Here is a 24,277-nt window from a genome sequence, read left to right on the forward strand (position 1 = left end):
GTATACCTTGTCCAAGTCAAGTTTTCACATATTGGAGTGGTTGGCTACCAAGTCTTTCCCCTTTTACTCCAGGGCTGGATGTGGCTATGATATAAAACGGATATTTATCTGCTTCAGTCCGCTGAATGTTGTGCTGCTTGTGTCTTGCAACTTTCCCACGGGCTTGCCCCCAGGGCTATGTGATGCAGGAAACTGGGGAAATCTGTGAAATAATTATAAAATGAACTCCGAGTGTGTTTCTCTGATTGCACTGTTAATGTGTTTTTCTGTTTTCCTCACAGAAAATGTTTCCAGACCGCTCATTTCTATGTGGAAGATAGCAGTTCACCTCGGGTGGTCCCCAATGAAAGTATTCCTATTATTCCTATTCCGGGTAAGTAGGACACTGCTCTTACTTCCAATGGGTTGTTTTCTCTTTTGTTCTTGGTTTTTGTAATAGCCATGAAAAAAAATATTGTTTTTATAACTTTTCAAAGCTTGTGTGGTCAGAAATCCTTAAATAAGGGTAATTAATGCAATTTTAGCTCCTTTTGCATATCAACAAAGTAATAAATTCCTCTTTAGAGGAATGCATAATTATGAGTTAATATTAAGCACAGAGGCACATGTAGGAAAGGAAAGTAACAGTAGAAAAATGTAAATTCATACAAAAATCATTTGTAATCTACTCAGGCTGTCTCATGTGGATGAACAATTTGTGCTTTTATCATAATTTGTGATCGTTTTTTAAAATTTTGTCATATGGCAACAGAATGCATTACAATTCATATTACACATACAGAGCACAATTTTTCATATCTCTGGTTGTATACAAAGTAGAGTCACATCCTTTGTGTCTTCATACATGTACTTAGGGTGATGAGGACCATCGCATTCCACCATCTTTCCTACCCCTATGCCTCCTCCCTTCCCCTCCCTCCCCTTTTCTCCTTTGCCCTATCTAGAGTTCATTTAATCCTCCCACCCCACAACCCTGCAGCATATTATGAATCAGCATCTTTAAATCAGAGAAATCATTTCCGCATTTGGTTTTGGGGGATTAGCTAATTTCACTTAGCATTGTATTTGCCAGCTCCATCCATTTACTTGCAAATGCCAAGATTTTGTTCTCTTTTAATGCTGAATAATATTCCATTGTGTGTATATACCACATTTTCTTTATCCATTCATCTACTGAAGGGCATCTAGGTTGGTTCCACAGTTTAGCTATTGTAAATTGTGCCACTATAAACATTGATGTGGCTGTGTCCCTGTAGCATGCTGTTTTTATAGATGTGATAGTTTTTTAAAGGCAAGTTTTCACCTAAGATTCCTAAATCTGAGAATAATTTCTCTTCATATTGGACGTTTTGGTTCTTGGGATGTGATATGGGAGTCTAGGGATATGTTGTTGGTCTGGTGCGTGTTTCATTTGTCCTCAGGATAAAACACTTGGCTATGTTAGGAGTAGGATTGGTGGAGCATGAGTCCTAGAAAATGCCATAGATACTTAAAAGTTCGGTGGTAGGTTAGTTGTTATAAATAGGATGTGGGCTTTGGAGATCTCACCCACCATTTTTTATGTGGTATCCTTTCCCGTTTGCCAGATTGGAACTTTCTGATGCTGAGTTTTATTATACATCTATTCAGATGTCTTATCCATCTTGACATTTATTACTGCTTTGTAGACAGAGGCCGTGCTTTTATTATGGTGCTACCCTCATCCTGCTTATCTGCCTCATCTCTATATACTTCCACCTAGGAATAGATTTAAAGTTTGCTGTCCCTTCCCTCTAGAATGAGAGCTCCGTAAGGGCAAGTGGATAGATTCTCAGTGCCAGAGTAACACTCTGCACACAGTTAGGCACTCGATTTGATGGATGCATGCATGAATGAATATCAGCCAAACTTCCTTCAAGTTCTCAAAGGTCAGGGTTGAGAAGCTCAGAGTTGAGAAGCTTTGTTTGTTTGCTGAGTATCAGTAGTTGTCATTAGGATTGGGAGCTTAACTGACCTTTTAAGTGTTTATAAATGTTCAATCCTTAAATAATGCTGAGATTGTCTGTGTTTTCCATCCATCCTGGTCAACTCTTCTCATCAAAACTTGTCACAGGGCAAGAAGAAGAACAAAAAAGTCTCATTCCTATCAGACCATTCTATGGCTGCTCAATGATTGCCATACAATTGGAGCTAGGTTTTGTGCTACCATGTGGTCCTGTCCATGAACCTTCATCTTTGGGTGGAAATGCCCTCTTACCTTGAGAGGAGGCAGACAGGAATCAGGCTTCATCACCATGGGATAAGCTGTTTTGTCCAATCCACCATATTTGCACAATAGTGTGCATATACTTATATGCATATACTCTTGCATCATCTAAAATTTTGACCACTGGGAAGTTTCTGGGAGCCTGGTTTGTTGGCTATATATTGCTGTTGAGTAGCTGTGCAATTAAAGTTTTGTTGTTGTTTTTTTTGTACCAGGGATTGAACCCAGGGGCGTTTAACTACAGGGTCATGTCCCATCCCTTTTTATTTTTTATTTTGAGACAAGATCTGGCTAAGTTGCTGAGGCTGGCTTTCAACTCTCAATCCTCCTGCCTCATCCTCCAGAGCCACTGTGATTATAGGCATATGCCACCACACCTGGCTAAAATCCATTTTTAAAAGGATAAATAGTGAAATACTTCTTGAGTTGTTTTTTCTGTTTTGTTTAAAAAAAAAAAAACAACAAAAAACCACTGTGTTAGAAATCACATTACCTAGGGTCTCACTTAGGCTGTACCATGAATCTTGTGGTCCATGTGTGAACCCCTCGGAGCCTTAGTTTCCAGAATCTATGAAATGAACAGGGTGCCTGCCACCTGTGGCAACTGGAAAGGCCACATGAGATGATGTGTGGACAAGTGCTTGGAAAGCATGCACAGCGATAGAAGTGGGAACTCTCCAAACTTATGGACAGTGTTTTCATGGCTGCCGTGTTAAAATCCTCCCTGACTCGAAACTACACCCACAGGGCGTGGCCTGTCTCTAACTGCTTTTCCTTCTTTGGGGCTTTAATCTCCTGCTCACTAGAGTCCTCTGACAATGCCATAAATTCTGCCTGTCTTGCCGCATCTTTTGAGTAGATGTCCCAGGCCAGAAATTGCCTTTGAATGTTTTCCTGCTGTATTTGCCAGCTACTGGTTTAATTACCATGTTAAGTACTCGGCAACCCCACACATGTCTTTTTCTCCCCTTTCATTGTGAGTTTCTCCTAATTGATACTCACTGATAATATGTGTGAGTGTATGGAAAGAAAATTTCTTTGAATTTTAACTGGTGTTCAGTTGTGCTTCACTTGACATGGGAGGTGCACTCTTGAAGAAAGGTAACACATTTCTGAAAGTGAATTACTTTAACTGTTGTACAGCCTTGTGATGTCACAGGGCTCACCCAGTGACATCATGAAGCCCATCTTTCTGATTCCTTCAAGTTTTCCTAGAGGGCAGGGTCATTAATAGGGGCACACCTAGACTAACAAACTGCTGGCAGAGTTACCCAAGTATCCTTTTCTTAAAGAGCTTTCAACTTCACCATAATCTCTTTTTCTTAAGTAAAACCCCCACAGTCCTGTTCAATAGCTATATTCATGAAACATTGTAATTTATGAAGCACTTTTAGCAATCTCTCATCCTATTTATTTTCAGTTTCTTCTGCTTATAGCAGTGCAACTTTGTATAAGAAAATTCAGTGTAAGAAAACCACAGTGTTTAACAGGTTCATGAGTTATTTTCATTCTACTAAAGCCTTTACCACAGCTTTCTCTCATGGAGATCTTCATGGGGTTATTTAGAATGCTTTGCCTTAGTAGTCCATTGTTATGATTCTAAAAATAGTTAGAGATTTATAGAGCTTATATAGAATGCTTATTCTGCCCACAGAATCTCATTCAAATCTCTCCTTTTCACTACAGTCCTGAAGCAACAAGCACAGTAGATATCCCCATTTTACAGATGAGGACACTGAGGTTAGGAGACATTGTTTAGTTGGCCCAAGGTTACATCTCTAAATAGGGGAGCTAGCATTGGAATTCGTGGTGTGACTTCAAAGCACAGATACTTAGAAATGGCTCGGCACGCTTCTTGGTCAGAACTTGCCTCAAAACTTCAGAGCCCCTCATTTGGATATGGCCTCATTAAATCAAGGCATTTGACAATGCAGGTAATGTTCTTTTTAGTTTTTTCCTGAGTTCTTAAACCTTTTCTTATTCTTTAGCAGACACTGGCCATTCACTTCTCCATTATATTCTCTTTTATCCTCCTGAAGGGAGTTCCATAATTCTTCTGTTGAAGTTTCTTCCATATTAAAAAAAAAAAAAAAAAAAAAAAAAAAAAAACTCCCTCGCATATCTGCTCTCTAGTTATTTTTGTACTCTTCCTTTCCGAGAAAAAGACTCCCAGCCCAGCAATTGCACTTCCATTCCTTTTGCAAACACAGGTCTGTATGATTTAAATGACTCAGGGAGCAATTCACAAACATGTTAAATATTGAAGAAATTTAGACATTAAATCAGCAACTTTTGGATGATTCTGCTGTGGTTAAAATTCATAAATACACAGCTCAGGATTTAAATCTCAAACCACAAGTGGAATCAGTAAGTCACACTGTTAGAAGTATTGTAAAATAGGCAAATGATTAAGGAAAGCTTTGCAAACTTTTGATATGCATCCCTTGAAGAGAGCAGTTTATAGTCATTTTTTAAGAACTTTGAGTTATCAGTTTTACTAATTCTAAATGAAAGGTAATTTAGGACCCTCAGCATGTTCTTTTGGTTTAATAGAGCAAAGACAGTCTTAAAAATGGAGATATTTTACAAATAGCCAAAAAATATATGAAGATGTTCAACATCCTTAACAATCAGGAAAATGCAAATGAAAACTACAGTTTTTCTTTTTCCTGTTAAGATGACAGTCATCAAGAATACAAACAATAATAATTGCTGGTGAGGATGTAGGGAGAAGATACACTCATACATTGTTGGTGGGACTGCAGATTGGTACAACGACTTTGGAAAGCAGTGTGGAGATTCCTCAAAAGACTAAGAATGTCCAGGAGCAGTGGTGCACACCTGTAATCCCAGAGGCTCGGGAGGGTGAGACAGAAGGATCATTAGTTCAAAGCCAGCTTCAGCAATGGCAAGGTGCTAAGCAACTCAGTTAGACCCTGTCTCTAAATAAAATACAAAAATGGTCTTGGGATGTGGCTCAGTGGTCAAGTGCCCCTGAGTTCAATCCCCAATACAAAAAGAAAAAAAAAGACTGGGAATGGAACCACCACATGACCAAGATATACCAATCTGCAGTATTTATCCAAAAGAACTAAAAGCAACAGGCTATAATGATACATGCATAACCATTTTTACAAGAGCCAAGTTATGGGACCAGCCTAGGTGTCCATTAATCGATGACCAGATAAAGAACATGTGAGAATACTTACACAGTGGAGTTTTACCCAGCCATAAAGAAGAATGAAATTATGTCATTTGCTAGTTAATGAATGGAACATCATGGTAAATGAAATGATCCAGATTCAGAAAATAAAGGTTCAGATGTTTTCTCTTATATGCAGAAGCTGGAGAGAAATAAAGAATCTTTTCTAAAAGAAGGATTTCATAATAAGAAATCAGTGGAGTAAAGGAAGGAGAATAAGGGAGAGGGAGGAGGGGTGGGAAAGGGGAGGAGCAGCAGAATAGAATTAACCAAACCATTCATGTCCATGTATGAACATATCACAATGAATTCCTCTTATGTATAACTAAAATGCACTGATTCAAAATAAATCAATGAAGAATACCCCACTATTCTCAAAATAAATATTGCAAGCTTGGAAAGCTACCTCTGAAGAGGCAGGATCTTCCTAAAAGAAAGAAAGGAGGTATTTTTTTTCCTGACCTCACTACCCTCGGGTAAAATGTGGAAAATGATGAGCATTGTAGCAAAACTTAGACACAGTAGAAAGAATGTTTATCCAGGGTAGAAGTCTTTTGAGGTTAGTCTCCAGTCACCATGAAATCCACATTATCTTTCATATTGGGAAGATTTTGAATTATAGTGCCTGTTCTTAGGATGTATGGGAAAAGTGGGAGTGGAGGACAAATTCAAGTGTGTCTTATGCAAGAGAATGAAATACGTTTTGACCCCTAATATTTTTCACGAATGGTTTTTGAAAGTCAAACATCCTGTGGTTACTTGTTTCCCATTGTTAAAACACTGTGAGGATGAAGCATAATTGAACGAGATAACCCAGCTGTTGGTCATCTCTGATGCTTTCCATCTTCTAAGATACTGAAGTCACAAATTTCTATCTTAAAGAACTGTACTATCTTTAAATTGACAAGTAATTTTTAAAAATCTGGTGATCTGGGAATATTCTTTTGAAACAACAAACTTGAATAATATTCTTCCTACAGTTATTCCTAAAGCATTCCCTATACCTATCAACTATAAACTGTATACATTATTCTTTTAGACTTTAATTACATATTAAAATTTTAAGATTAGGGCTTAGCTCATGAAATTAATCTGTTATAGAGTATATCAAAAGTTTTCTAAATGTTCTTACATATGCTTTTCTGTGGAAATTAGAAAATCTAACTTTCTAATAAGAACATTACAAAACAAAATGTTGCTACCCAGTGGCTTAGAAATCCAGAAATGATTTGTGCCTTTCCAGCAGTTAAAATACATCTTAATAATTTGAAGGTCACTGGCTTCAGCAGGGTGCCAGCATAGAAAGGGGCTTTAAACCTGCACTTTAAAACCCTTGGGATTAAACCAACCTTGTTGGCATATTTTATTTATACAGAGATTATCTTCAAAGGAGATTCATTGGTCTTTTGAATATAATGAAGCCCTTTCTTATGGACTTCATTGTGCCATAAATGAAAAAGAGATTTCTTTTTATGTCAGGAAATAAAATGTCCCAATCTCCACAACATTCCTTGTATCCGAAGAGTCTGATTTAGACAAAAATCTATTTGTTGTGCCCTAGCTCAGGAATGAAAATCTTGGTAATATTCCTTTATTTCCTGTTTGCTTTATCTTCCTAAGTTGACACAGAGGCATTACTGAGCAGAGGCCTGCACTTGGGCAGACAAGAGGGGAAATCCCAACTTCTAGAAACTAAGGTCTACCTACCGAGGGAGTGGTTAACAATACCTGATGGTAGCCCCGGGTATGGGGACAGAGGAAACCGGAGCAGCACTTCTCTGAGGCAAGCACCCTACTGTGCTAGGGCCTCCCATGTGACCCCAGGTGAACTGGACTGTGGGATAGGGTTGAAGATCTGCTGAGGGTTACATGAACTTTACAGGCATTGTTTGCAAAGCAGGGGACTTAAGGACCTCTGAAATCTTTACGGTATTTATGTGTATACCCACATACTTCCTAAGCAAGCAGGTAGGGATCTTTGCTTGAGTAGACCTTAAGCCAAAGATAGCAAGGTAACTATTTGTAACTAGGTAACTAACTACCTGTCATCATGAAGTGACCAGTCTACCAGTGTGAATTTTCCAGGTTATGAAGCTTAACTTTAAAGCATGTCATTTCAACCTTCTGTTTTTCCCCTAGCAGGAAGTTCCTTTGAAATGTAGGTAGGGTAGGAAGGTAATGTAGTATGGAAGGACCCAGGGTCTGGAGTCAGCCTGACCCTATTGGTGGACGGTGGCAGTGGGCCTTGGGCAGGCTCCCATGGTCTCTGTCAGTTTCCTCATCTGTGGAGTAATCACAATCCCAAGTCATTGAGTTCAACTGTCAATGCAAGTGGCACCTGGCAAGGAATCACAGCTGTTAAATATTCACTAAATACCAAGCACTCTTACAAGCACTTTTTTACTTTGCATAACACCATACGAATCAGGTATTGTTGCTGTTCCCATTTCACAGCTAAGGGAAGGGAATCCCTGAGAGGCAGAGTCACCACCAGGTACTTTGGCCTTTCTGCTCACACCATTGCCTCTGGCTGCCTAATTCCAGGAAGTATTCCGTCAGTGGGGGCTGAGAAGAGTAACAGATACACAAATTCTTCTGAGGTCCTGGTTAATGGCCCTTCCTTTTGCTGGGCAGTGCACTGAGGGTGGGCCCGCATAGCTCCTCCCTGTGGTGTACATGCAGGATCAGCCTCCGCTGCCTATTTTTCCTTTCTAATAGCAAACCAAAGATTACATAAAACAAAGTGTTTCTCTTTATTTCTCCTCTTCTCCTTAAGATGAAGAGAAAGCAAATTTAACACATAGGAGTACATTAGAAGCATGAAGTGTTGGTGATCTGCCTCTTGCAATTCTGAAGATGCAAGTACAGGAGAAAGGCACACATAGATTACAGAAACAGCTTTGCCTTCTGTTTGTTAGCTTAGTTCTTTATTACCTGCAGTTGTGTGTGAGGTCAACACTGTCTCAGCTCTGGTGCTTTCCTTTCTGAAGAAGTTAGTCTTCAGCTCACCCTCTAATGCTCTGCTTTTAGTACTCTTCTGGTTTGAATATGAAGTGTGCCCCCAAATCTCCTGTGATGATGCAGCAATGTTCAGAGGTGAAATGATCAGACCGTGAGAACTGTAATCCAATCAGCCCATCATATATATATATAATCCAATCAGTCCATCGTATTTTAATAGGACTAGGTGGTATGGTAACCATGGGCAGGTGGGCATGGCTAGATGAGGTTGGTTGCTGGGGACATGCCCTGGAAGGAGGCATCTTCGGCTCCTTCCCTCTCTCTGCTTTCTGACTGTCCATGAATGGAGCAGTGCTCCTCTACCACAACCTTCCACCATGGTGATCTGCCTCACCTTGGGCCCAGAGCAATGGAGTTGGCCACCCATGGACTAACTCTGGAATAGTGAGGAAAAAAAAAAACTTATATATTTTGTTCACAGTGATGGAAAGCTAACAGAGACTTATACAGGAATTTTTGTTGTGGATTGACTCAAATTAAAGGCATTTACCTACAAGCTTAAGTCTACCCACAAAAAGCTAAAATCTTGGAAGTAAGCATAAATAATTCTGTTTAATAGCAGTAAGCTCACTCCTCGGATACCAATTGTCATTTGAGTATTTCAAGTATTTTATAATGGGGTGATTTAGTAGTAACAAGTAGTAGTCCTGCTTTTGCCTAACTTAACCCTCAGATATCTGAAACTTCTATAAATAAAAACATTGGCACAAAATTATAAAGTAATATTTTGAGCACAGTAACCAAGATATCCTGTTCAATGTCTTGGTCTTCCTCCAAACTGTGGTACTTTGAGACAAGGATCAGCAAGCAGTATGTTATGGTACATAGGGCTGCAGGCTGAGTTTGGTAGACTTGGCTTCAGATCCTAGCTCTGCCATCTAAATGTGTCACTTGGGACAAGTTGCTTCCAGTTTTCTTTTACAGACTGTGAGGATACCTGTGTTTGCATCACCTGGCTCTTGAACACCTGAATGTATAAAAAGCCTTTCCACGGTCTCTGGAAACCAGTAAGGGCTGAATTAGTGGGAGCGCTCTTTCCTTACCCTGGGCTTTGTTATGCTATACATACCCAGCTCCTGTCAAGACTGGAGTTACTAACAACATGTTTGCTTTGAGTCCAGCCTCTGTTTTCTGTATGCTTCGACCACCACATCACTGACCTTTATTCTTCCCCAAGTCATCAAACCCATCTTCCTCCTGGCACTCAGCGTTCACCACGTCTTTGCACACTATGCGTGCCCTGACGTTCTTGTGTTCATCTCTGCTCCGACACACACGCAACCCCCTGAGCAGAGACCATCTCCCTAATATCTGGCGGAGTTCTCAGAGCTCAGTCAATGCTGTGTCCAGTCGTTTTCCATCCACTGTGGCCAGACCACAGCCATTTTCTGTCTTAATTGGAGCACTCTTTCCCTTTGGATCTGCAACTTCTTTCTTCTGCCATACTTCAGCCTTCGGTTATTTTGGACCTGTTTTCTCACTGCATGGTGGGTTTGAAAACTGTGCCTGTCTCTTTGCATATTAATACACATAAAGTGCATCAAAAGTACATGGTCACTAATTAGCACTGCTGCTGGTTCCACAACTTTGAATGAAACTCAGACATTTGTCTACAAAGAACACTTTCTGCATGGACATTTTCTTATAGCACCCAGGATCTTTCCAGATAAGAACTACACAGATCAGGCCTATGATGCTGTCCTAAACTGCTGACCCTTTTGCTAGTCATATTAACTTGGTAATCTCCTGCCTCACAAACTTAATAGAAAAATTATGAGAGGAAAATAATTGGTACTTGTACTTGTAATTGGTCATAGCCTTATATTCACCATAACATGGAGGAAAACAAATTATAACTGTTACTTGAGAAAATTGATGTAATATCTGGGTAGCTGAGGGAGGTCAGTACAAAAGCATTTGTATGTGCATCTGTCTGTCTAGTAGTTATATGACATTATTGGCAGTGCCTAGAAACCCCAGGGGTGTGGCTAGACTTCCTTGGATAAAGACACAAATTGGAAAAAATAGTCATAGTTCCACAATTACCATAGTGAGCTCTGCTGGATTTTACTGCTTCTAGCTATGGGGAGTAGCGGGCAGATTCATTTCTGGGCATGTGTAACATGAGCTTGAATGTTACTGTTGAGCACTTTGCAGGGGCAAAAAAAAAAAAGGTTAACCAGAAAGACTGTCTGTCAAAGATTTGAAGTGGGCTGTGACTTTTCATTGCCATTGATTTTATCCTAGAATCCTGTAATATTTAAAATCTTTTATGGGGAAAAATGGACATTTTCCTGTTTTAAACTATAGCTCATGTCCTTAATCATGGCTTACAGCTTTATTGGGAATCAAAAATTCCAAAGTAACATTATGAAATAAATATTGCCCTCTCTATGTTGCACTATTAACTATACCCATTGTATCACATTTCTAAATAGGGAGAGAACTGATATGGTTTATAAACTTGGGTGTTTTGGGGATTGGGCTGTGTCTTCAGCCGTTTTGCCTCCTGTCCAAAGATGAATTAGTCCTTGTGCAAATCCCTGAGAGACTCCCTAACTCTATGCATATTAACCCTTTCCTCAACTTGATCATTATTTGTGGAATCCACTTACTTCTAAACATCTCTAAGTGAAGTGATCAGATAAATTTGGAAATTTTTTTTTCTTGAACTGTGCGATCTGCTAAATATTCTAGGGAAACATTTTGGCTGTGCTTAGTCTGTTAATGCTGGTTACATCATGGGAGCTATAGATTTCTTGGGAGTACAAAATGATTGCATATTCATGAACATCTTCAATCCTGAAATATTTGTAAATAACTTGGCAATTTTTTTTCATAAAGTTGCCTATTAAAATGATCAGGACTTTGTATCGGAAAGAAGTTGTGCTTACAAAGGAATGCCTCTTTGATAAGTAACGTATTTCTAGGCTAAGCAACTTGGACTATGGACATATAAATCACCTTTCTTAAACAAAGTATAAGAGATGCTATTTTCCGCCTAAGGATGATTCAAGTTTGAAAATGTCAATAGATGCAAAAAGCCACCCTAGAGCTTTGCTCTCTCAAAAGAAAGTAGAGAAGGAATGACATAGTCAATGTTAACTGTCACCAGATGAAGAGAAATCAGATTGTCAGGCCTGGATCTATAAAATTCTTGCCAAAGTAGGACTTCATTTACACATACAGATCTTCATACCCTTTGCTAAGAAAAGCATCTGTGGCAGTTTAGATGTTTGTGCGTTTGCCAAAGATCTTTCACTCTGAATAAAGTAAATGTCATGTCTGTTGTTTATCTCAAATTCAGCGGAGTATTTTTAAAAGGAAATATTTGCGGGGGAGGGTCGAGGGAGAAGGGAGGCGGAGGCGGGAGCTCCAACGAGGTGGGTGTGGCTGTTGTTTAGGAGGACCAGAGGGGGTCTCCGGAAATAAGCCTAAGACATACTTGGGGCTCCTGAACTGAAAATGTCCTTTTGAAGTGACAACACTACAGCAAGTTGGAATGTGGAGTCTTCCTGAATCTATACCTAGTCTGTCAACACCCCCCCAAATCCAGTTAATTTAGTCAAACTGATTATTTGGCATCATGGAGACACAGCTGTCTTGAACTAAAATCCTGAACACGTGGAGATGGCATTGTACCCAGAGCCAGCCAGTACAAGGGGATCTGTGTACAAAGGCTCACGTAAACGTCAAAGATTGGAAATAGAAGTTAATTGCTCCAAATTTAAGCTAGAACCCTGGTGAACAATTAAAAAAAAAAATTCTTGTGGTAAAATTTCTTGGCAAACGGGTACCATTGGTAAATTAAGATTCAGTTAAGAGTATGATGTCATGTAACTTTGTAAATTGCCTTTAATATAAAAAGTAAAGGGAATTATCTACTTTTTTAAAAACTCCTATTTACCTGGTTTATTGGTACTCAAGGTCCTAACGGGAAATATTTCAGATAATGCAGTACACTCTTTGCAAAAGTCGAGTATTTGTCTTAAATGAGTATGGTTTGCTCCATGGAAGTATTCTGTGTGACCCTGAATTTCGCTGTCTTCCCCCAGATGATATGGAAGCCATTCCTGTCAAACAGTTTGTCAAACACATCGGGGAGCTCTATTCTAATAACCAGCACGGGTTCTCTGAGGATTTTGAGGTATGTTTCAAAACTGGAAATTTCTAGAAAATTAACTCTTACTTCAGAGATTATTGTCAACCTGAGTTTATTTTCGGCATAACAAAACAACTGACAATTGGAGATTATTTTTTTCATATGTGATTTTTACAGCCATTCTCTTCCCAGAAAAATCATGTGAAAGGGAATTGGTTGCACTGGTCCTGAACATGTGCTTTTGTGAAAGAACAGACTTAGTGGTTGAAAAGAGGCAGATAGTGGTGGTTGATTTTGGGGGTTCTTTCTTCACCTTCCTTCTAGTGGAGAAGTCATAGTTAAGCGCCCCAATTCCCTGTCGTGTCTGCGCTGCACGTGGTGTAGCGGAGACAGCAGGTTGGCGTGAGGAACTGGGTGCTGGCTGCACCAGTAGTGAGCTTCACAGCCCGTGGGCCAATCACTTCATCTCTGATCCCTAGTTTCCTCATTGAAAAAAAAAAAAAATGCTGCTAATGTCGCCCACATCCTAAAGTTGTTACGAAACACACACGATAAGCATCTTTGAAAGTGCTGGGTTAATTATTAAGAAGCAAGCAAATCATTGATGGTGGTTGTTTGCATGATTATTAATCCTTGGAGACAAGACGTGGTTAACACAGCCTTCTGATTTTAAGAACTGGTGTATAGGAAACAAGGTAGAGCACGGCACGCGCTATCCTGCCAACTCTGGGTTCTGTGCCAGTTCAGCAGTGACAGGGTGTCAATGAGGAGCTATTAAACAGACTGCCCTTTTCTTCACTGAGGCGCTTAACTAAGGCACATCTCTGGCAGCAAGAGTTGTGCCGAGGAGGCCAAGTTTTCATGGCAGCTCAGCTGTCTTCTAGCTTTGTGGGTAAGTCAGTTCCTTTCTCGTTCTCATTTCTACTTTAAAATGGAAATGATGGTGATGACGCTAACCTGCCCACCTCTTTTTCTGCACAATTGGTTCTGGGGCTCAAGTGAGGGGATGGGAGGTAAGTGCTTGGGGAATCATCCGGGAGCCACACAGCTGGGAGGAGTAATCATCCTACAGGAACAATGAGAAATAGGACAAAAATCCCGTCTCTATGCAAATGTGGAATCCCCAAAGGCTATCAGAAAGGCAATTATATTGACAACTCATTTTAAATTAAGTCTTTCTCTTAGTTTTTGTGTCATCTCTTTGAGCAGAACAGGGGCAAAGGTGGTAGAAAGGACTCTCGCAATTTATTCTGCAAAGTCATATGTTTCCTGGAACAAACAAAAGCATGTCAGGTACTTAATGCTCCTATTAGATGCCGACCCAAAAAGGTGCCTATTCAACTACAGTGAACATGGTTTAAGTCAAACATTTTGTATTCATGAGGACAGCAAATGTGTGTGGTGTTAAAGTGATTTAGTTCAATTGACTGTTGGCTGGATGACTGAGCAAGAATATTGAGGCATTTAACAATGTTGATGGTATTCAGGACAAACATTTATCCTCTAGAGAGCAGAACTTGATCAGGATGATCAAATGCAACTCTGGTTTCTCAATTATTTATGATTTGAGACCCCAGTGCTATTCATCATAGCTGGTTTTGACACCATTTAATTATTCAAAATAATCAGCTATACCTCTGTGTACTTAGTCTGACTTAAAATGGGCTTGGCTGCATCCAAATCATGACGGTTAACAAATTCTGGGCATCTGTGCCCTTAAAAATAAATAAATAAATACAGTGACTGAGAAATTTAGCCCCCCTCCCCTGAACTTTATAGTTTAAATATTGTTTGCTGATATTTATAGGAGTGGAACAGGGAATGCAGGCAGGAAGGACATATCTTTCTACTGTTGGCACCTCACAATCTTTCCTGGCTTGAAAGATTGAAAATTGAAGCTATTCAGATTAGGAAGAATATTCTCTTTTCTAAAGAGAACAGTAAGGGGGAACGTAAAGGGCAGAGTAAGTACAAAATCTTGCCTTCCAAAATTTAGCAAAATTTGAAAGATTTTAAAAGCATTTATTCCTTTTTGGCAATGAGCTACATTTTAAAAAAAAACTAAGGCTGTTTCATAAACAGTTAATAATAGGCTATATAAAGAAAGGTAGAAAAAAGATTGTAGTGATTAAAAAGTAAAGGGTTTATTTTTAATTATTTTGGTGATAGTAGTACTCTCACCTTTGGATTTCTAGATCCATATAAGGAATATTGATGGCTAGCATTCACTTAGCACTGTGAATCCATTATTTTACTCCTTCAGAAATACCCTCTGAGGTAGGGCTTACTGACCTCACCTCTCAAATGAGGAAACTTTGCCCATGAGATAACTAAGGCATTGGGTGTCTGTTTTTGGAATGGCAGCAGCAGGGTTTAAGACTAAGGCTGTCTTGGTTCAAAACTACCTGGTTAATTCTGAGCCCATCCACATTCTCATTAAAGTCACACTCATTATATAATGAGCCAAAGTGAGAAGCAGAACTAGCCAAGATGGCAAGTGACACTCTGAAACTGGCCATGAAGCTAGGACTTGGCAAAAAATAAAAAGAGCCCTCTCTTAAGAATACTATTTGGTCCTGGTGATCTAGAGCCTGTATAGCTAGCTCAGATTTTGATTTTCAAGACAGGAACAGTGGCACACACCTGTAATCCTAGCAGCTCAGGAGTCTGAGGCAGGAAGATTCCAAGTTCCAGGACAGCCTGGGCAACTTGGCAAGACCCTGGCTCCAAAAAGGCCGAGGATGGAGCTCAATTGTAGAGGACTTGCCTGAAACTGGGGAAGGTCCCAAGTTTGAGCCCTAGTGTCCCACAAAAAATCAGATGTTATTAACAAAACTCTCACCCAACATCTGAATAGAGGCCTAGAATTAGTCATCGTTCCAGTCATAGAGTAAAAGAGAATACCACTTAGTCAACAAAACAACTCATCTAGTAGTTACTAAGGACTCACCAGAGACCACTCTCTGGACATAAGGTACAATGGTGGATTAAGTCTTCACCATAGTGGCCAAGGTTGTAGCTCTATGGCAAAGCTCTGTGCACCAACAGAATTATTAGGCAAGGTTTGGAAGAATCAGAAGTTTAAAGACCGGGGACAGAGATGAAGCCAGAGGTCCCAAGCTACTTGACAGGATCCTCTGGGGGATGGCCCCTGTTACATTAACCAACTGAGCTAAATCTGGGCTGGCTGATCTTCTTAAATCAAGAGAGCATGAGGACCTTTTTGGTAATGAGCTATATTAAGAAACAGCCTTAGTTTTTTTTTTTTTTTTTTTTAAACAGTTAATAGGCTATATAAAGAAAGGCAGAAAAGGAGAAGAAAAAAATGTAAAGTCCTTGCCCTGAGTAGTTTGGTCTGATGGGGAGACCAGAGTGTTTACACAACTAGAGTAAAACAGGACAAAGCAAAAAACTCAGTGCTAAAATGCAGGTCTGGAGTTCTGAGGGACTGAGAGGAGAAAGGCACCTAGGAATTCTGATTAGTTATTTCAGTGAACATTCTTTCTGCCCCATGTGGTTTAAAAATCTTGGAAGTAAAAAAATTTTGGTGAATAGCTGTTATATTTTCAGAGCTCTGCTACTTCGGCGAGAATAAGAAAAACAACTTCACTGGGAATATTGAGTCTTTGTCTAGAGGTGATGCTGAAAGCTAGCATTTTGTCCTTGTCAGATAAATTTTGGACACTGTGAAAAGCTGGTGACATTGTACCTCTAGAAGATTTTGCAGTCAGTGGCAATAACATCAATCCTTATCTCAGGGTAATATTTCATGATTCCAGTGCCCGAGTTCTCTTCACCCTCACTGTCCTTCCTTTTCATGAAATGGCTTCCGAGGGTGGTTTTAAGGGATGAGCAGCCACTTTCCTGGCCCCCACCATCATAATGCACGACATCTCCAAAAATGCAGTGGCAGCACTCTCCTTCAAAAGGAGGGAGCTCCAAAGCTCTGTGCACCAACAAAATTATTAGGCAAGGTTTGGAAGAATCAGAAGTTTAAAGACTAGGTATAGGGATGAAGCCAGAGGTCCCAAGCTCCTTGACAGGATCCTCTGGGGGATGGCCCCTGTTACATTAACCAGCTGAGCTAAATCTGGGCTGGCTGATCTTCTTAAATCAAGAGAACAAAGCTGTGTCCACCTGAGCCCATGCTCTGAGGGAGTAGTGGCCACAGTCACTTTGTGTCACGAAAGGACACTTCCAGGGTTGCCGATGACATATGACAGAGGTGTAATGCTGCCTAAAGACTGCTGCCTGCAAGAGGGCAGAAATTGACTCTGTGATGCTTTTGTGTCAGAATGCCAGTTTAGACTTGGATATCAAAAACATTTTAGACCCTTTTTATGAAGAAAAAAACATAACTGTTTAAGAGGAGGCACTCTGCGAAGAAAGTGAGCTAGCTAAATTTCAAAACCTGCACATGGAAAAAAAAAATTATTCTATGTCCTAGGCCAGCTACATTGTGCTCCATGGAGATGGAGGGGAAAGGCAGTCATTTTAGGTAAAGACACAGATTTGGATAGGGGAAGAGAAGAGGCATTCTTAGCAAGGTAAATGGCAGGGAAGCCAAGAGCAGGGAACCATCATCTTCCAGAGGGCATGGGAAGGCAGTTTGTGGAAGATGCGTGGGACCTCAAAAGGCTGGTGAAGAAATTGGAGGTTTCTGAGCAAGTCAACACAATGGAAGGTGGCCAGGCTGGCAGCACTTCGTGACCTGAGTGGAAGAGGACAAAGGTGGGAAGATGCGGCATATGTGGTACCTGTCAAGCACTGAGCCACAATCATGACCTGAGACAAGCAGTCCTCTGTAGATCAGGTCCTGTCCGACGGCCGTGGGCCTCAATGGTCATATGCTCTGTCCAATACGGGGTCATCAGGTCCACGTATTTTCTTCCAGGCTTGTCTTGGTGAAAGATTTCAGATGTGTTTTTGTTCAGCTTTATTATTATTATTATTATTATTTTTAATGGAAGCACAGAAGGCAAAACAGCAGGTCTTGAAGTATGCTGTAGCCAGCATCTCCCGTTGACAACTCCAGGCAAGAAGTAATCTAGCTTCTCAATTAAACGAACCATTTTTGTTGTGTTAGACCTCCTTTTCCCCACTGGCCCTCTCCTCTGGTTGTACGACTGTTCATATTAAGACTTGATTCTTACATAGAGAAAATGCAAACAAGTTTAAAATATCAGTGCTAATAAATAGGTTACTTTACTATATACACTCCATTGGCCAGTGTCATTTTAAAGGGTTTTAATACCTATTATAATCACATTAACTCTGAAATGCCAGTTTTGATGGAGAAAAGCCACTCCAGGATCAGATGATATTATCTGCATCTAAATGAGCCACACAGTCCTGCAAGGAATTACAAATGACATTATTACCCACAAGATAAAATCAGAAGGCCTTCGGCAAACCCCGTGAATTCTAATAAAATCAGATTTAACATTATTTATGACTATGCTTTTTTTCTGTCATTCACATAATTGGAAAAGTGAATTAGAGGCAACAGATTAGACCGAGGGTTTTGGATAATAAAAGAGTTTGGCCATATTGAATGACTGTTTTAAACCATGCAGACAGCTGCTCCCAGGCTGTCCTGGTCAATTGCAGTACATTGTAATAGAGGCCCAACCTCAGTGTGTAGTTCGGGCCGTCAGATCCACACAACAGGGAAGGAAAATCAATAACAAAAAAGAATGAGACTAAAGGACTAAAAGCAAAAATCTCTCAGAACAAAATCTCTAAACAGTTCAACCCGTAGAGGTTCAAGCCAGAGGTATGACTTTCCAAACCCAAGGATGTCAGTTTGTTTCTGGGATTTGTAGGTAGAGGAATTAATACCATCCAGAATACAAATCCACTTGCAAAAGCTTCCTTCCTTTGAGACAATTCTAAAGGGTGTTTACAGTAGTTCCAAAAGGGAGGTCCCACTATTTCAAGTACAGTTAACATTGCTTATGTTCTTGTAGATGTTAACCAATCCAGACTCATGACTTTTTGCCCGTGCTTTGAAAAGAAATGAGCCAAAGGCAGCCTTCAGGCCCTTTAAACTAGTGTTTGCAAAACCATTAGTTATGAACTATTGTAGAATAGAAAGCAGCAGAGCTTATCATATTTAGTAAGGATAATAAACAGTAAACACATCAAATCAAAAACACTCCCCAAACTGCGGGTTGAATTAATGCTTGTGGGTCTTTTTTTTTTTTTTAATGGGCAGCTGGGAAATTCCACAAATATGAAAAATTCAGTGTATAATTTCCAAGAATCAGCGAGTCCATAAATATAGTTCCTTTGAAGAGATAGTAACCCTTTGTTGTTATACTTGACATTCTTTGACTACAGTGAGCCCCTCCTTAAGGGAGAAGGGGGACTCCTTTCTGGGAAGTACTTTGTGAATATAAAAGACAACCAGTTCCTTGTTTTCATTATGCTTAATGTAAATGCTGTGGAAAACATCCGTAATTGCTATGCAACTCCTTTGTGAAAAAAAGTCGGCACACTCCTAAACTCTGTTACATCTGCTACATGTAAAACATTTCTCCTGATAATTTTGTGTTATTTTGCTCCTGCTCTTTGGAGCAGCTGTGCAGTGCTAATGACTTCCCTTATTAGTTAACTCCAGTCCTTTCCTGGGTTTGAAGCATACAGTGTGGAAAAACTTAGCTTTTCGGAAACCTTGTACTTGGCTAATGGATAATGTTTATATCCAGGGCCAAGACGGTGGTAGAATTGTTTCTGCCACTGCTGTTTTTCTAAAGAAAGTTCACTTAGATGAAATGAAGTGTTCACAAATAATTTGTCAGGGCCACGTATATCCAAGCCAGACGTGACAATTAGACTACAGATTAGTGTCATTTCAGGACTGAGTCTTCATAGTCAATTTGCAGTCTCATAAAATGAGACCATGAGACGTATGAGTATATTTCAAATCATGGTAGAAACTGTGCTTCTTGGGAATACCTATTATCTTCTAAGACACAAGTAAATTGTTGTTGTCTCCTGGTTTAAGCTTTCCCCTGTTCCTGTCTTTGCTTCCATCAACCTTTTTTTCAGGCCTCTTTTCTGTGGTTCACATTTGGTAGCTACAGAATCTTTTTCTTATAGACTACAACATAGCCAGAGAGATTTTTTTTTTTTTTAAATCCCAATGCATAGATCAAAAACTGGAATAAGGAGAGATGGATGAATTCATAAATGAAATCATTATACCTTAATATTCTACATATGCTTGTTACAATCATGGCTATAATTATATCAGAAATTAGGATTGGGGAGGTCCTGGTGACTGTCAGACATATTTTATTGCCTAGCACTATCAGTGTGTGTGTGGTCATTGCTTAAAAATAAGGACAAGTTCTGAGAACTGTCTCATTCAGCAGTTTCATCCTTGTATGAACAACATAGACCTGATGATCTTGGTCACCTAGCATTGCCTCTTGATGCAAACCAGGCACGTGGCACTATTGCAGTTATTAAAATGACAGTATTTTACACTAAACTTGTCTTAGGTGTATGTTGTAAAATAATGATTAAAATATAATGCACAGTTAATTATCATCATCTCATGTGCTTAGGTATATATGCTGTCCTTTGTGTGATTGGTATGGCACAGGTTTGTATCAGCATCGCCACAAGCACATGAGCCATGTCCTGCTCTGGTATTACCACTGTTTCAACTTTTCCAGGTGATGGGAATTTTTCGGCTGCAGTAGGGATCACTGTGGTGCATGCTTTGCAGAGCATAACTATAACTCCTTTGTTTTTTAAAGGCTGTTTAAAACCTTGCTGTTCATTCTCTTCACTAGGAAGTCCAGCGCTGTACAGCTGATATGAACATCACTGCAGAACATTCCAATCATCCAGATAACAAGCACAAAAACAGATACATCAACATTTTAGCATGTGAGTAACAGACTTTAAACCATCTTTGACTCTGAGGAGATTACATTTTCGTGCTGGGTTTAAGCTGACAGGCAAGCAGTCAGAAACGGGGTGCCAAGAAAGAATGATATTTGTGAGCTAACCTCTCCTTAGACCATCTTCAGTAGTGTGGGGACATGTTCGGCCCCCTTAGCCTCTTGTTAGGCTGTCACCATGTGAAATGTTCCAAGCCTATTTTCATGTGAAGTGATAGCACAACAGATGTGGGGAGTCAAAGCTTGGATGTCACTTGGCTGTCTTGACCTTGATTTTAACCTACTCTTCTGTATTTTTTTTATACTGTTATTTAATGTGGTGCTGGGGATCAAACCCAGTGCCTCACACATGCTAGGCAAATGCTCTACCACTGAGCTAACCATAGCCCTTAACCAACCTCTTTTTTTTTTTTTTTTTAATATTTTTTAGTTGTAGGTGAACATGTTACCTCTATTTTATTTTTGTGTGCTGAGGATTGAACCTAGTACCTCATGCATGCTAGGCAAGTACTCTACTACTGAGCCACAACCCCAGCCCCCCAAATTTTTATAATACAAATAAAATTGGTGGAATTAAGTGCATTTCCAGGCAGTCTCTATAAGACTTCCTAATTGGCTTTTCCTTAAAGGATGAGCCTCCAGTCCTTTTGGCCCAAGCATTTAGGTCTATCTTCAGGGCCAAGGGCATGCTGCAGATTAGGGATTCAAACAAATAGGCATTTTTTATATAGAACCTCAAAGAATACTCTCAGACTTTAGGCTACTTCTGTGCAAGGCCACTTTTCATGGACACGTAGGACTTTGGCCATTGTTTGTAATATGAAAATCTGGAACTCCTTGAGCACTGACATGACAAAAAGTTTCAGACTAGGGATGCTCAGCCATACAGTCTATGCAAACTATTACAGAATGAGGGGAGGGGAAGAGATCTTGAACACATCTGGTCCCAAACATTTCAGATAAGGATACTCTAACATACAATAAGGACCACGTTATATAGAATTTTATATAATAGAGTTTACATCACAAAACTTAAAATTTGAACACAACTGGTAAGTTTTTGTAATAAAGCTTTTGGGAGATATAATTCACATATTGTATGTATAAATTTTACCCACTTAAGTTTACAATTCAGTGGGTTCTGGTATATTCCAAGAGTTGTACAGTCACCACAATGCAATTTTAGGGTATTTTCATTACCCCAAAAAAGAAACCTGATATCTGTTAGCTGATATTCCCATACCCTAGCAATCTCTTGTCTACTTTCTTTGGGGACTTACATATTCTGGCCATTTCATCAATATTCATCCAGGTTGTACCCATATACATATACTCATCCATTGCTTTTTTATAGCTAAAAAATACTGCATTTTATGGATATATAAATATTGGTTATTCATTCATTTTCCCCACTTTTTGGCTATAATAATGCTGCTGTGAACATCCACACACAAGGCTTTATGTGGACATGTATTTTCAGTTCTCTTGGGTATATATAAGAGAAGAATTGCTAGGTTCTCTGGCAACTCCAAGTTTGACATGGTGAGGGAACTATCAATTTGTTAGCCAAAGTGGCCGCACCAGCAATAGGTGAAGGGGCCAGTGTCTCTACATCCTTACCAACATGGGTTTTTATTTTTTACATAACAGCCTCTGGGCGTGAAGTGTATCCCATTTTACTTTGGGGAGAGTTTTGTTTGTGGGTATCGGGGATTGAATCCAGGGGCGCTTAGCCACGCAGCCATATCCTTGCCCTTTTTTACATTTTATTTAGAGACAGGATCTGGCTAAATTGCTGAGTCTGGCTTGGAATTCATAATCCTCCTCACTCAGCCTCTGGAGCCACTGGGATTACAGGTGTGCCCACGGCACCTGACCCCCATTATAGTTTTGATTTGCATTTTCCTTACACTTAGAGATGTTGAACGTCTTTGCATGTGTTTATTGGCTACTTGTATATCTTCCTTGGAGAAATGTCTGTTTTTGACCCTTTACCTGCTTTTTAGGGGAAAAAAATGGATTATTTGTCCTTTTACTGTTCAGTTGCAAGGTTTCTTTACAAATATCCTAGATACAGGTCCACTGTCCACTATAAAGATTGCAAAGTTTTTCACCATTGTCTTTTCAGTTTAATGGTGTCTTCTGAAGCACACATTTTTACATTTTGGTGAAACTCGGCTTACTTTATTTTTTTTTTTACTAGTGGCCAGGGGTTTTGGTGTCATATCTAAGAAAGAATTGCCTATTCCAATATAACATCAAGGTTTTTATTTTTTACATAACAGCCTTTGGGTGTGAAGTGGTATCCTATTTTATCCCATTTGAGCACTGACATGAATTTTATGGTTTTGGTTTTTATATTTAGGTCTTTGATCCACTGTGAGTTAATTTTTATGTGTGGTCCGAGGTTCTTTTCAGTGAATACATAGGAATAGAGTTGCTAAGTTACATGGTGACATTCCACCTTCATTCTTTTCATGTCCCAGAACCATTTGAGAAGACTTTCCTTTCCCCATTGAATTGTCCTAGTACTTTTATTGAAAATCAGCTGTCCATGAAGGAATGGGTTATTTCAGGACTCACAATCATATTCTGTCAATCTTATGTCTATCCTTTTGCCAATACTGTACTGTCTTCATTACTGACAGCTTTGTGACAAGTTTTGAAACTGGAAACTGTGAGCCCTGAAAGACGACTTATGAGTCCTCTTTTTCAAGATTCTTTTCGTTTTTCTGGGTCTGTTGTGTTTCCATATGGATTTTTATGATCAACTTGTCTATCACTATAGAAAGAGCTAGGGTTTATTTTGATGGGGATTGACTATACTGAATGTGCAGATTAATTTGGGTATCCCTGCCATCTTAACAATATTGTCCTCCAATCCATGAACATGGTGGTCTTTCCACTTATTTAGGTCTTTTATTTCTTTCATCAAATATATTCTAATTGTTCACTTTATGGTAGTTTTAGGTTGTTGTCTACTGACAATTTATAAAAATAGTTGATTTTTGTATATTAATCATGTATACTACATCCTTGCTGAACCCATTTATTCTAATAGCCAATTTTGTGCATTTCTATAAAGATACTTTTACTACCTCAAGTTTTTGTTTTGTTTTGGTAGATGGACACAATACCTTTATTTTATTTATTTATTTACATGTGGTGCTGGGGGATCGAACCTAGTGCCTCATACATGCCAGGTGAGTGCTCTACCACAGAGCCACAACCCCAGCCCAAGTTTTAAAAGAACTACTTTACTTTCAAAAATTCAAATTAGAATCTTGTATTTTGACAAGTCCAGACAGCTGGGTTTTGTTGTTTTCTTGGTCATTTGGACTTGGGACACATCACCTGTCACTTTTGTCTACCCTTAATATGAATGCCTTTATATAGCAATGTTGTAGAAACACGACATCAGAAAAGCCTTCTCCCTCAGAGCTATTATAATTTTCAGGGTACATGTGGATATCATCAAGCCACCTCTGTTTGTCAGTCTGAGATAACAATACAATGGCTAGTGAGGCATAAGCTGCTGTTATCCAGGTGCTGTAGAACAAAATTTTCATTTGCATTTTATGTCAACTGTACATTTTCTTAGAATAACAAAGACAGTAGAAAAATTCAAAGCTCCAAGAATATAGAGAGCTTTCCAAAAAGTGCTTGGTGTAATCTGAGGTCATTTATCCCTAGGCTAATCCCTGAGTTGACTTCATTTTGAGCTAGCCTTTTTTTTTTTTTCCTAGTCATTATCAAAAAAAAAAAAAAAAAAAAAAAAAAAAAAAAAAAAA

At 39.4% G+C, this 24,277-nt stretch overlaps 1 protein-coding gene and 1 long non-coding RNA gene across 4 annotated transcripts in view; one reads left to right on the forward strand and one right to left on the reverse strand.

The window, feature by feature from the left end:
* The window catches only part of Ptprg (protein tyrosine phosphatase receptor type G), a 708,054-nt gene that overhangs the window by 656,540 nt on the left and 27,237 nt on the right, over positions 1 to 24,277 (forward strand). For all 3 annotated transcript variants that reach the window (XM_048801208.1, XM_015494493.2, XM_048801209.1), the window contains 3 exons: positions 282 to 373; positions 12,524 to 12,615; positions 20,376 to 20,472. In XM_048801208.1, coding sequence (XP_048657165.1) covers positions 282 to 373; positions 12,524 to 12,615; positions 20,376 to 20,472 — 281 coding nt within the window. The remainder of the gene's footprint in view (positions 1 to 281; positions 374 to 12,523; positions 12,616 to 20,375; positions 20,473 to 24,277) is intronic.
* The window catches only part of LOC107149664, a 24,710-nt gene continuing 6,337 nt past the window's right edge, over positions 5,905 to 24,277 (reverse strand). The window contains exon 5 of the long non-coding RNA XR_007346893.1: positions 5,905 to 17,922. This is a non-coding gene — a long non-coding RNA (uncharacterized LOC107149664). The remainder of the gene's footprint in view (positions 17,923 to 24,277) is intronic.

Source organism: Marmota marmota, unplaced genomic scaffold (assembly GCF_001458135.2).
Source record: "Marmota marmota marmota unplaced genomic scaffold, marMar, whole genome shotgun sequence".
In the NCBI taxonomy this organism is placed as follows: domain Eukaryota; kingdom Metazoa; phylum Chordata; class Mammalia; order Rodentia; family Sciuridae; genus Marmota; species Marmota marmota.